Here is a 13,998-nt window from a genome sequence, read left to right as displayed (position 1 = left end):
TATATATATATATATATATATATATATATATATATATATATATACACACATTATATATATATACATACACACACACACACATATACATACATATATATACATATACACATATATATATATATACACATATATATATATATATATATATATATATATATATATATATATATATATATATATATATATGTGTATATATATATATATATATGTATGTATATATACATACATATGTATATACATACACTACCGTTCAAAAGTTTGGGGTCACATTGTCCTTATTTTTCAATGAAGATAACTTTAAACTAGTCTTAACTTTAAAGAAATACACTCTATACATTGCTAATGTGGTAAATGACTATTCTAGCTGCAAATGTCTGCTTTTTGGTGCAATATCTACATAGGTGTATAGAGGCCCATTTCCAGCAACTATCACTCCAGTGTTCTAATGGTACAATGTGTTTGCTCATTGGCTCAGAAGGCTAATTGATGATGTGCAATCATGTTCACACATCCGAAAACAGTTTAGCTCGTTACAGAAGCTACAAAACTGGCCTTTGTGGCTACGAAAGTAGCTTACCACCACCAGGTGTGAATGAATGATGGGTTTTTAACATGTAAAGCGACTTTGGGTACTTAGAAAAGCGCTATATAAATCCCAGGTATTATTATTATTATTCCTTTGAGCAGATTGAGTTTCTGGAGCATCACATTTGTGGGGTCAATTAAACGCTCAAAATGGCCAGAAAAAGAGAACTTTCATCTGAAACTCGACAGCCTATTCTTGTTTTTAGAAATGAAGGCTATTCCACAAAATTGTTTAGTACTCACTACGTGGGTGTAGTATATATAGTAGTGTGCCAAAGAGAGCAAAGGGTTTATGCCAACATTTGGTGATGAGCCACTTACCAAACAGACATGTTGGGATGGACCTGTAGTCCTTTGGTCTCTTTTTAAGCCAATGTGGCTCCCGTTTCAAAGTTTGGGGACACCTGTTCTACATTTAAAGAAATAAGCTTCATAAAAATGTAAAATGAAGACAAGGAGACGTGTTTAGTTTGGTCGTTTATATTAGACACATTCAAACCACTTGTCTTTCTTGTCGGTATACGCGTGAACGTGCCCTGGTTGTGCAGTTTAAGGCGAGCGGTGGAGGAGAAGGAGCAGAAAGCCTCCATCTTGGAGGAACACAAACGCTCCATGCACGAGGAGGTGTCCACTCTGAGGAGCAGCATGAGGGAGCTGGAGAAGTCCCGGCTGCAGGCCCGCAGAGGACTGCAGGACCTGCGCCGACAGGTCGGCACAGCGACCCTCTTGGCGGTCCTGACCTGACGTGTCACGCCATTTTTACTTTTGGTGTGCAGGTGAAAGCACTGGAAGGGGAGAAGAGCCGTCAGAAGCAGGAGCTGCAGAACATGCAGGCTCGGCTTTGTCAGCAGGAGCAGAAGGAGGAGGAGGCGCGTCACCAGTCCTGCAGTCTAAAGCAGACCGTGTCGGAGTGCCAGACCGCCAGGGGCGCGGCGCACAGTCAGGTACAAGTGGGCGGAGTCCTTGGAAACATTATGCATGAATCTGAGGACCCACAGTCAGGTACAAGTGGGCGGAGTCCTTGGAAACATTGTGCATGAATCTGAAGACCACAGTCAGGTACAAGTGGGCGGAGTCCTTGGAAACATTGTGCATGAATCTGAAGACCCACAGTCAGGTACAAGTGGGCGGAGTCCTTGGAAACATTGTGCATGAATCTGAAGAACACAGTCAGGTACAAGTGGGCGGAGTCCTTGGAAACATTATGCATGAATCTGAGGACCCACAGTCAGGTACAAGTGGGCGGAGTCCTTGGAAACATTGTGCATGAATCTGAAGACCCACAGTCAGGTACAAGTGGGCGGAGTCCTTGGAAACATTGTGCATGAATCTGAAGAACACAGTCAGGTACAAGTGGGCGGAGTCCTTGGAAACATTATGCATGAATCTGAGGACCCACAGTCAGGTACAAGTGGGCGGAGTCCTTGGAAACATTGTGCATGAATCTGAAGACCCACAGTCAGGTACAAGTGGGCGGAGTCCTTGGAAACATTGTGCATGAATCTGAAGACCCACAGTCAGGTACAAGTGGGCGGAGTCCTTGGAAACATTGTGCATGAATCTGAAGACCCACAGTCAGGTACAAGTGGGCGGAGTCCTTGGAAACATTGTGCATGAATCTGAAGACCCACAGTCAGGTACAAGTGGGCGGAGTCCTTGGAAACATTGTGCATGAATCTGAAGACCACAGTCAGGTACAAGTGGGCGGAGTCCTTGGAAACATTGTGCATGAATCTGAAGACCCACAGTCAGGTACAAGTGGGCGGAGTCCTTGGAAACATTGTGCATGAATCTGAAGACCCACAGTCAGGTACAAGTGGGCGGAGTCCTTGGAAACATTGTGCATGAATCTGAAGACCCACAGTCAGGTACAAGTGGGCGGAGTCCTTGGAAACATTGTGCATGAATCTGAGGACCCACAGTCAGGTACAAGTGGGCGGAGTCCTTGGAAACATTGTGCATGAATCTGAAGACCCACAGTCAGGTACAAGTGGGCGGAGTCCTTGGAAACATTGTGCATGAATCTGAAGACCCACAGTCAGGTACAAGTGGGCGGAGTCCTTGGAAACATTGTGCATGAATCTGAAGGACCACAGTCAGGTACAAGTGGGCGGAGTCCTTGGAAACATTATGCATGAATCTGAAGACCACAGTCAGGTACAAGTGGGCGGAGTCCTTGGAAACATTATGCATGAATCTGAAGACCCACAGTCAGGTACAAGTGGGCGGAGTCCTTGGAAACATTGTGCATGAATCTGAAGACCCACAGTCAGGTACAAGTGGGCGGAGTCCTTGGAAACATTGTGCATGAATCTGAAGACCCACAGTCAGGTACAAGTGGGCGGAGTCCTTGGAAACATTGTGCATGAATCTGAAGACCCACAGTCCGGTACAAGTGGGCGGAGTCCTTGGAAACATTGTGCATGAATCTGAAGACCCACAGTCTGGTACAAGTGGGCGGAGTCCTTGGAAACATTGTGCATGAATCTGAAGACCCACAGTCAGGTACAAGTGGGCGGAGTCCTTGGAAACATTGTGCATGAATCTGAAGACCCACAGTCCGGTACAAGTGGGCGGAGTCCTTGGAAACATTGTGCATGAATCTGAAGACCCACAGTCAGGTACAAGTGGGCGGAGTCCTTGGAAACATTGTGCATGAATCTGAAGACCCACAGTCTGGTACAAGTGGGCGGAGTCCTTGGAAACATTGTGCATGAATCTGAAGACCCACAGTCAGGTACAAGTGGGCGGAGTCCTTGGAAACATTGTGCATGAATCTGAAGACCCACAGTCCGGTACAAGTGGGCGGAGTCCTTGGAAACATTGTGCATGAATCTGAAGACCCACAGTCAGGTACAAGTGGGCGGAGTCCTTGGAAACATTGTGCATGAATCTGAAGACCCACAGTCAGGTACAAGTGGGCGGAGTCCTTGGAAACATTGTGCATGAATCTGAGGTCCCACAGTCAGGTACAAGTGGGCGGAGTCCTTGGAAACATTGTGCATGAATCTGAAGACCCACAGTCAGGTACAAGTGGGCGGAGTCCTTGGAAACATTGTGCATGAATCTGAAGACCCACAGTCAGGTACAAGTGGGCGGAGTCCTTGGAAACATTGTGCATGAATCTGAAGACCCACAGTCAGGTACAAGTGGGCGGAGTCCTTGGAAACATTGTGCATGAATCTGAAGACCCACAGTCAGGTACAAGTGGGCGGAGTCCTTGGAAACATTGTGCATGAATCTGAAGACCCACAGTCAGGTACAAGTGGGCGGAGTCCTTGGAAACATTGTGCATGAATCTGAAGACCCACAGTCCGGTACAAGTGGGCGGAGTCCTTGGAAACATTGTGCATGAATCTGAAGACCCACAGTCAGGTACAAGTGGGCGGAGTCCTTGGAAACATTGTGCATGAATCTGAAGACCCACAGTCAGGTACAAGTGGGCGGAGTCCTTGGAAACATTGTGCATGAATCTGAAGACCCACAGTCCGGTACAAGTGGGCGGAGTCCTTGGAAACAGAAATTTCACAACTGGATTTGATGCACAGGTGGCATCCTATGACAGTTCCACGCTGGAAATCACTGAGAGCGGCCCATTCTTTCACAAATGTTAGTAGAAACAGTCTCCATGCCTAAGTGCTGGATTTTATACACCTGTGATTAGGACACCTGATTCTCATCATTTGGATGGGTGGCCACCATACTTTTGGCAATTTAGTTTATATTGTGATTACATTGGTCTCAAAATAATGCTGATGCTAATATCGGGCAGACAGTCCCATGATCATGTGTAAATCTATGTGTGGTGTTGCATCGCAAGCAAAGATCGTATGGAGAACACCAACTTTAGATCTAAAAAGTGGATCTAAGCGTCCATCTTCCCGTGACTGCTGCAGGTCTCAGCTCTGCAGAGACGTGTGACGGAGCTGGAGGAGCGGGAGCGTCACAGCCGGGAGCTCCTGCAGGCCACGGAAGCTGAGCAGCAGGTCCGCGACCAGAAGCACCAAGAGGTCACCGTGAGGCTGCAGAGAGCGCTGGAGGACGCCGCCATGCAGAGCGGCCAGCTCAGCGCTCGGCTCGAGCACGCCCAGGCTGCCGTCCAGACCCTGGAGCACCAGCTGGGAGAGTGTGAGCACCAGCGTAGAGACCTGGACCACAAACTGTCCACTCTGCGCTCCGCGCTGCGCCGCACTGTGGGCATGGACGCAGGGGCACGGTCTCCCAGGAGGAAACATCTCCCGGGTTGGTCTCTAAGTCCTCCTGCTGGTTTACACTCTGCTGTCAGGAGGTTTACATGCTCTCTGCTCAGGACACCGTCCGACTCCTGCTGAGGAGCAAGAACTGGACTTGGACTGCGTCCAGGCCGGCCTCCTGGAGCTGCAGCGAGAAGTGAGGGACGCGCAGAGAGAGAAGGTAGGTTTTGTAGCAGCAGATGTTTCCACTGACACATCAAAGCATTTTGCTGCTTTTCACCTTCCAAACCAGGACAACATCTAGAAGAGAGAGAACTTGCAATGTTGGTGAATTGAAAGAGGGAGAACTTTTTCTCCTCGGTACGTTCCTTTCTGTTAGAAGACGGCACAGAATGCAGGGACATAGTTAGATCTATTTATGAATATATATATAATACAAACCCCGTTTCCATATGAGTTGGGAAATGGTGTTAGATGTAAATATAAACGGAATACAATGATTTGCAAGTCCTTTTCAACCCATATTCAGTTGAATATGCTACAAAGACAACATATTTGATGTTCAAACTCATAAACTTTATTTTTTTTTGCAAATAATAATTAACTTAGAATTTCATGGCTGCAACACGTGCCAAAGTAGTTGGGAAAGGGCATGTTCACCACTGTGTTACATGGCCTTTCCTTTGAACAACACTCAGTAAACGTCTGGGAACTGAGGAGACACATTTTTGAAGCGTCTCAGGTGGAATTCTTTCCCATTCTTGCTTGATGTACAGCTTAAGTTGTTCAACAGTCCGGGGGTCTCCCTTCTGCTATTTTAGGCTTCATAATGCGCCACACATTTTCAATGGGAGACAGGTCTGGACTACAGGCAGGCCAGTCTAGTACCCGCTCTCTTTTACAATGAAGCCACGTTGATGTAACACGTGTCTTGGCATTGTCTTTCTGAAATAAGCAGGGGCGTCCATGGTAACGTTGCTTGGATGGCAACATATGTTGCTACAAAACCTGTATGTACCTTTCAGCATTAATGGTGCCTTCACAGATGTGTAAGTTACCCATGTCTTGGGCACTAATACACCCCCATACCATCACACATGCTGCCTTTTACACTCTGCACCTATAACAATCCGGATGGTTCTTTTCCTCTTTGGTCCGGAGGACACGACGTCCACAGTTTCCAAAAACAATTTGAAATGTGGACTCGTCAGACCACAGAACACTTTTCCACTTTGTATCAGTCCATCTTAGATGAGCTCAGGCCCAGCTAATTGACGGCGTTTCTGGGTGTTGTTGATAAACGGTTTTCGCCTTGCATAGGAGAGTTTAACTTGCACATACAGATGTAGCGACCAACTGTAGTTACTGACAGTGGGTTTCTGAAGTGTTCCTGAGCCCATGTGGTGATATCCTTTACACACTGTCGCTTGTTGATGCAGTACAACCTGACGGATCAAAGGTCACAGGCTTAGCTGCTTACGTGCAGTGATTTCTCCAGATTCTCTGAACCCTTTGATGATATTACGGAGCGTAGATGGTGAAATCCCTAAATTCCTTGCAATAGCTGCTTGAGAAAGGTTTTTCTTAAACTGTTCAACAATTTGCTCAGGCATTTGTTGACAAAGTGGTGACCCTCGCCCCCATCCTTGTTTGTGAATGACTGAGCATTTCATGGAATCTACTTTTATACCCAATCATGGCACCCACCTGTTCCCAATTAGCCTGCACACCTGTGGGATGTTCCAAATAAGTGTTTGATGAGCATTCCTCAACTTTATCAGTCTTTATTGCCACCTTTCCCAACTTCTTTGTCACGTGTTGCTGCCATCAAATTCTAAAGTTAATGATTATTTGCACAAAAAAAAATGTTTATGAGTTTGAACATCAAATATGTTGTCTTTGTAGTATATTCAACTGAATATGGGTTGAAAATGATTTGCAAATCATTGTATTCCGTTTATATTTACATCTAACACAATTTCCCAACTCATATGGAAACGGGGTTTGTAATATGGAGTGTGAAAACTAATCCAAAATGTGTATGCGTGCGACTATGTGTAGAAATTAAATGTCGAGTGTTACCGGAAGTGTTGATCGAGGTGCGCAAGTCCAAGGGGGCAAGGCAAGCTCGGAGGTAGTCCGTGTCCAGGGGGGGGGTCGAGATCCAAGAGGCAGCCAGGGAACCAGAGGGGAACACGGGGAGACGAGACACACAGCTCGTGGCGCGGGAACGGAGGAACGCTGCTGGATGACGACAAGGGACACGAGACAAATGAACACAAAGGGGGAGAAACACAGAGAGAGAGTGTGTGCATAGAGCTAGAGATATTTGGCTTACTGTACTGGAACAGGTCGCTAGGTTCTGGCCCGGAACGCAGGTTTGAACTGGCTTAAGAAGCCCAGGATCATATATCTGCTGTACACATTTACTTTAGGAAAGATACATCTCATTTGTATTTGACTTTATTAAATGTTTGGCTAGGATTGTATTCAACAAAACCTGTTTTATTTGAGGTAATGTAGACATTCATGAGAGCTGTTAATTGTATGGAGGAATGTAGTTCATCGAAGAACTGATTTTTTAAATTGAGAATCGATTCTGAATCGAATCGTTACCACCAAGAATCCAATCGAATGGTTTGATGCCCAAAGATTCACAGCCTGCTGCTGGAAGAGCAGGTGCACAAGCTGTCCACCACGCTCGGCGAGCATCGGGGCAGCGAGGCCAAGCTGCAGGAGCAGATAGGACAGCTGCAGAGAGCACTGACGGCCAGCGAGCACGACCGACGCCTCCTGCAGGTACTCGTCATCGTGGTTTGGAACAGGTGTGCCCAAACTGGCAAAACAGAGGACGCGGGGGCCATTTTGGACGTTTTCACCTTCAAAACTGGTACAATATAAATCGATTTTTTTCCAACAACTAGAAAATGCGATTTTTAAACAAGTTTTGTGTGACTGCTGACGAGCTAAAGCCCAACCGAAATGCTAACAGTTAGCATGCTGGCCAGATCGCGCCAAGTAACAAAAAATATGAGCGAAATGCGCAAAAAAAAAAAAGGCTAGCATACTAACAGTTAAATGCTAACATGCAAACAATAGCACGCTTACAGTTAGCAATAGTGAAATACCAAAATATATGACGCTGAGGTTATATACCTGTTAAATTGGCTAAAAAAAAAAAAAAGGTTAGCATGCTAATGTTAGCATGCTAAAATGCTAACTGTACATGTGTCAAGTACCAAACTATATTACTATTGATTGTTTAAAATGCTAATGTGTGAATTGTGAATTACATTTACCGTATTTTCCGCGCTATAAGGCGCACCTAAAAACCTCCAATTTTCTCAAAAGCTGACAGTGCGCCTTATAATCCGGTGCGCCTTATATATGCACCAATATTGAGCCACAACAGGTCTCGCAACTACGGGATGCATAACGTAACCCCAGCCTCTACTGTAGCGTCTATTCCAGGGGTCACCAACGCGGTGCCCGCGGGCACCAGGTAGCCCGTAAGGACCAGATGAGTAGCCCGCTGGCCTGTTCTAAAAATAGCTCAAATAGCACCCTCTGTTTTTTAAATGTTATTTATTTACTAGCAAGCTGGTCTAGCTTTGTCCGACATTTTTAATTCTAAGAGAGACAAAACTCAAATAGAATTTGAAAATCCAAGAAAATATTTTAAAGACTTGGTCTTCACTTGTTTAAATAAATTCATTATTTTTTTTACTTAGCTTCATATAACTTTCAGAAAGACAATTTTAGAGAAAAAATACAACCTTAAAAATGATTTTAGGATTTTTAAATACATATACCTTTTTACCTTTTAAATTCCTTCCTCTTCTTTCCTGACAATGTAAATCAATGTTCAAGTAAATTTATTTTTTTTATTGTAAAGAATAATAAAAAAAAATTAATTTAATTCTTCATTTTAGCTTCTGTTTTTTCGACAAAGAATATTTGTGAAATATTTCTTCAAACTTATTATGATTAAAATTCAAAAAAATTATTCTGGCAAATCTAGAAAATCTGTAGAATCAAATTTAAATCTTATTTCAAAGTCTTTTGAATTTCTTTTAAAATTTTTGTTCTGGAAAATCTAGAAGAAATAATGATTAGTCTTTGTTAGAAATATAGCTTGGTCCAATTTGTTATATATTCTAACAAAGTGTAGATTGGATTTTAACCTATTTAAAACATGTCATCAAAATTCTAAAATTAATCTTAATCAGGAAAAATTACTAATGATCCGTAAATTCTTTTTTAAATTTTTTCAAAAAGATTCAAATTAGCTAGTTTTTCTCTTCTTTTTTTCGGTTGAATTTTGAATTTTAAAGAGTCGAAATTGAAGATAAACTATGCTTCAAATTTTAATCGTCATTTTTTTTTTGGTGTTTTCTCCTCTTTTAAACCGTTCAATTAAGTGTAAATATCATTAATTATTAATAATAACATATAGTTAAAGGTAAATTGAGCAAATTGGCTATTTCTGGCAATTTATTTAAGTGTGTATCAAACTGGTAGCCCTTCGCATTAATCACTACCCAAGAAGTAGCTCTTGGTTTCAAAAAGGTTGGTGACCCCTGGTCTATTCTATGCGCCTTATAATGCAGTGCGCCTTATATATGAACAACGTTTTAAAATAGGCCATTCATTGAAGGCGCGCCTTATAATCCGGTGCGCCTTTATAGTGCAGAAAATACGATACATAGTGCTTTTCCCTGGAGACTCAAAGTGCTTTACATACAAAATGCTAGCATTCTAACGTTTATTAACATTAGCATGCTAACAGGTATCATTCATCAAAATATTTGACGCTGATGTGTATACCTGTTAAATTACCTAAAAAGTTAGCATGCTAAAACTGTATGTGCGTCAAATACCAAATTATATTACTCTGAGGTGAGTACCTGAAAGATTTGTATAAAATGCTAATGTGTTGAATTGTGAATTACATTTATATAGTGCTTTTCCATAGAGACTCAAAGTGCTTTACATACAAAATGCTAACAGGTATCATTCGTCAAAATATTTGACGCTGAGGTTAAATTAGCTGAAAAATTTGCTCAAAATAACGCTAGCATACAAATGTTAGCATCCATCAAGTACCAAAATAAAGCTACAAAATGAGCTTTGAAAAAGCAACGGGTATCATTCATCAAGTAACAAAACATTTGACGCCGAGGTGTATACCTGCAAAATTAGCACAAAAAAAAAGCTAGCATGCTAATACTAGAGTGCTAACTATTGTGTAGCAGGCGGTTAAAAATGTAGCTCCAGGCTGCAAAGGGCCAGTTGGGGCAGCACTTTGGACACCCCTGGCCTGAGACTTGAACCACGAACATGACGTCCTGCTGACTCTTTCAAATGTCAGGACCGTCTGGATAAAACCCGAGACGCCCTTTCGGAGAGCAAGACGCTGAACCACTCGCTAACAGAGCGGGCCCAGACTCTTCAACGAGCCCACGAGGACTCCGAGCTGCGGAATTCTGCCCTGGAGGAACACAAGCAGACGCTGCATCAGGTGAGTCGGTAGTTCAAGTTAAAGTACCCATGATTGTCACACTAGGTGTGGCGAAATTATTCTCCGCATTTGACCCATCACCCTCGGTGAGGGGAGCAGTGAGCAGCAGCGGTGGCCGCGCCCGGGAATCATTTTTGGTGATTTAACCCACAATTCCAACCCTTGAGGGACACAATGTACTGACTAGAGATGTCCGATATTATCAGCCGATAAATGCTTTAAAATATAATATCGGAAATTATCTGTATCGTTTTTTTAAATTATTGGTATCGTTTTTTTTGTTTGTTTTGTTTTTGTTTTTTTTAATCAAATCAACATAAAAAACACAAGATACACTTACAATCAGTGCACCAACCCAAAAAAACCTCCCCCCCCCCCCCCCCCCCCCATTTACACTCATTCACACAAAAGGGTTGTTTGTTTCTGTTATTAATATTCTGGTTCCTACATTATATATCAATATATATCAATACAGTCTGCAAGGGATACAGTCCGTAAGCACACATGATTGTGCGTGCTGCTGCTCCACTAATAGTACTAACCTTAAACAGTTAATTTTACTCATTTTCATTAATTACTAGTTTCTATGTAACTGTTTTTATATTGTTTTACTTTCTTTTTTATTCAAGAAAATGTTTTTAATTTATTTATCTTATTTTATTTAATAATTTTTTTTAAAAAGGAGCTTATCTTCACCATACCTGGTTGTCCAAATTAGGCATAATAATGTGTTAATTCCACGACTGTATATATCGGTATCGGTAATTAAGAGTTGGACAATATCGGATATCGGCAAAAAAGCCATTATCAGACATCCCTAGTAGTGACTGTACCTAATGATGTGGCACTGGAGAATCCCGATCACTTGTGTTTTACTAGAGATTGACCGATACGTTTTTTTCAAGGCTGATACCGATACCAATTACCAGTAGTCAAGAATGCCGATAACCGGTATTCGGAGCCGATATTCATTTGCAGTAAAAAGTTATTTAAAGATGAATATTATAAGTCAGTAAACGGATTGATTTAGTCATGGCCACGCCCCTTTAATGACGCGCCGAGTGTTGCGACGGCGGCTTTATCGAAGAAGGACAAAAACTGGATTTCCCCGGCGAAAATTGGAAGTTTTGGCAGGTAAGCAGAGGAGTCGTATTGTAGACCGGCGACGCAGGAGGGAGGAAAAGGGGGCGGGGTGTTGCCACGTGAGCGCCGCAGGGAAAGCAGACCGGTGAAGAATTCTCACAAGAACTAAAAAAAAAATACCCGGTCAGATTTCAAAACATATTTGGGGAGAATTATTGACAATGAGAGTATTTTTTTTAAATTCTTAAATGAATTTAAAAATGATAATTGGGCTCCAACAAAAGGTAACTTTTCTCCTGCAGTGGTTATTGTTTATCTACTTTATTGGTTTTTATTCTACATACTGCTATCAGGGGCAGCACGGGGGTAGAGGGGTTAGTGCGTCTGCCTCATTTGCATGTTCTCCCCGTGACTGCGTGGGTTCCCTCCGGGTACTCCGGCTTCCTCCCACCTCCAAAGACACGCACCTGGGGATAGGCCCCTCCCACCTCCAAAGACATGCACCTGGGGATAGGCCCCTCCCACCTCCAAAGACATGCACCTGGGGATAGGTTGATTGGCAACACTAAATGGTCCCTAGTGTGTGAATGTGAGTGTGAATGTTGTCTGTCTATCTGTGTTGGCCCTGTGATGAGGTGGCGACTTGTCCAGGGTGTACCCTGCCTTCCGCCCGATTGTAGCTGAGATAGGCTCCAGCACCCCCCGCGACCCCGAAGGGGATAAGCGGTAGAAAATGGATGGATGGATGGATAAATACTGCTATGTACGTACTGAAATCAAAAAGGCCGATACCTTGCCAAATGCCAAATATGCTCCCCAACAATTGTACCTCTAAGCTCTACGTTTTACCGCCACAGAGTCTGAAGCGGCGGCAAGAAGAGGCAGAGGCCACGGCGCGGGAGAGCGCCGATCAGCTGGAGAGCAAAGTGGAACATCTCCAAGGTTCTCTGCACAAGATGCAGCAGGAGAAGGCCGACGTGGAGAAAGTGCTGGTGCGGCTGGGAAAAGACAAAAGTGCCCTCAGGAAGACGCTGGAGAAGGTGAGAGCGCCTGGGACATCATACTAACCCTTTCACGCTCCTTCGCCACCTCATGGATTCATCATAATAATAATAATAACTAGAATGCCACGGGGAAACTGCTGATACGTGTGACTGGAACTGAAATGTTTGAATGTGCAGGGTGAGTGGAGTGTGTGGATGTTGGAACGCTTCAAATCGGATGAGAAATGTGGAATATGCAGTCCATTGTATATTGCCCATTCATTTTCAGTGGGGAGAGAACTATTGGAAATTCAGGGGAAACCGGGATTTGAGTAAAGGGAAAACATGTTTTGCGTTGGATATATGGGAAGAGTAGTGTGTGTGGAAGGTTGAAAGGTCGGAAACGGGTTTAAAAACGATGCAAAACGTTGAGAATTTAGGGCACTGTAGAAGTATAAATACGTCCATTCATTTGAATGGGAAATTCCTGGAAATGTCAGGAAAACTATGAATTTGTGACAATATTGATAGTAGCACAATTGTCCTCGATGATATGAATGTGTTGGTGTAATAATTTTCGGGATCTGTTGTAAAATGTTGATGTAACAACAGTTAGAATTGAGAATGGGTATTTAGAAATTCCTGGAATTTCAGGAAAATTGGGAATTTGTACGGAGAAAAAAAAGGAAACCTTTGTTGTCCCAACTAAGATGATTGTTTTAAAGGTGCAATGGTCCAAAACGGTTGAAAATGTGCACTGTGAAAACTTTCCGGGAAGAGGTGAAAATAGGGCTTTGGAAAATCGTGAATTCCTGGAAATTGTTTTGAACTTGGAAAATGGTAGTTTGATTGTCCAAGGTGAGTGGAGTGTGTGGATGTAGGTTTGAAAAATGTACAATTCATTTTTAACGGACAAAAAATGTCCCGAAAAAAAGGGACATTTTGGGTAATCTGGTAAAAAAATAAAAATTATTTGGGAGAGCCGAACATTTTGATACTTGAACGGTTCAAATCGGATTAGAAATGTGAGAAGAACAATCGATTGTATATTGCCCAGTCATTGTCAATGGGGAGAAAACTACCGGAAATTCAGGGAAAACCAGAATTTGAGTAAAGGGAAAACATGTTTTGCGTTGGATATATGGGAAGAGTAGTGTGGATGGTTGAAGGTCGGAATCGGGTTTAAAAACGGTGCAAAATTTTGAGAATTTAGGGCATTATAGAACTATAAATACATCCATTCATTTGAATGGGAATTTCCTGGAAATTTGGAAATTTCGATAAAACCATGAATTTGTGAAAATATTGATACTAGCACAATTGTCCTCGATGATATGAATGTGTTGGTGTAATAATTTTTGGAATCTGCTGAAAAATGTTGATATAATAACAATTAGAATTGAGAAGGGGTATCTCCAAATTCCTGGAATTTCAGGAAAATTTGGAATTTGTATGGAAAAAAAAAAGTTAATCATCTTAGTTGGGGCAACAAAAGTTGTTTTAAAGGTGCAATGGTCAAAAACGGTTGAAAATGTGCACTGTGAAAACTTTCCAGAAAGAGGTGAAAATTGGAAATTCCTGGAAATTGTTTTGAACTTGGAAAATGGTAGTTTTGATTGTCCAAGGTGAGTGG

At 42.7% G+C, this 13,998-nt stretch overlaps 1 protein-coding gene across 3 annotated transcripts in view; it reads left to right on the top strand.

The window, feature by feature from the left end:
• Nucleotides 1-13,998, top strand: part of LOC133644686 (rootletin-like) — a 145,077-nt gene that overhangs the window by 117,568 nt on the left and 13,511 nt on the right. For 2 of the 3 annotated variants that reach the window (XM_062039376.1, XM_062039375.1), the window contains 7 exons: nt 1,134-1,293; nt 1,362-1,529; nt 4,482-4,827; nt 4,895-4,998; nt 7,431-7,577; nt 10,150-10,299; nt 12,240-12,422. In XM_062039376.1, coding sequence (XP_061895360.1) covers nt 1,134-1,293; nt 1,362-1,529; nt 4,482-4,827; nt 4,895-4,998; nt 7,431-7,577; nt 10,150-10,299; nt 12,240-12,422 — 1,258 coding nt within the window. The remainder of the gene's footprint in view (nt 1-1,133; nt 1,294-1,361; nt 1,530-4,481; nt 4,828-4,894; nt 4,999-7,430; nt 7,578-10,149; nt 10,300-12,239; nt 12,423-13,998) is intronic. The other variant, XM_062039377.1, reaches the window with a different exon arrangement.

Source organism: Entelurus aequoreus, linkage group LG27, assembly GCF_033978785.1.
Source record: "Entelurus aequoreus isolate RoL-2023_Sb linkage group LG27, RoL_Eaeq_v1.1, whole genome shotgun sequence".
NCBI lineage: Eukaryota > Metazoa > Chordata > Actinopteri > Syngnathiformes > Syngnathidae > Entelurus > Entelurus aequoreus.
The sequence above is the reverse complement of the archived record's forward strand: the minus strand, read 5'-3'. Positions and strand labels throughout refer to the sequence as shown.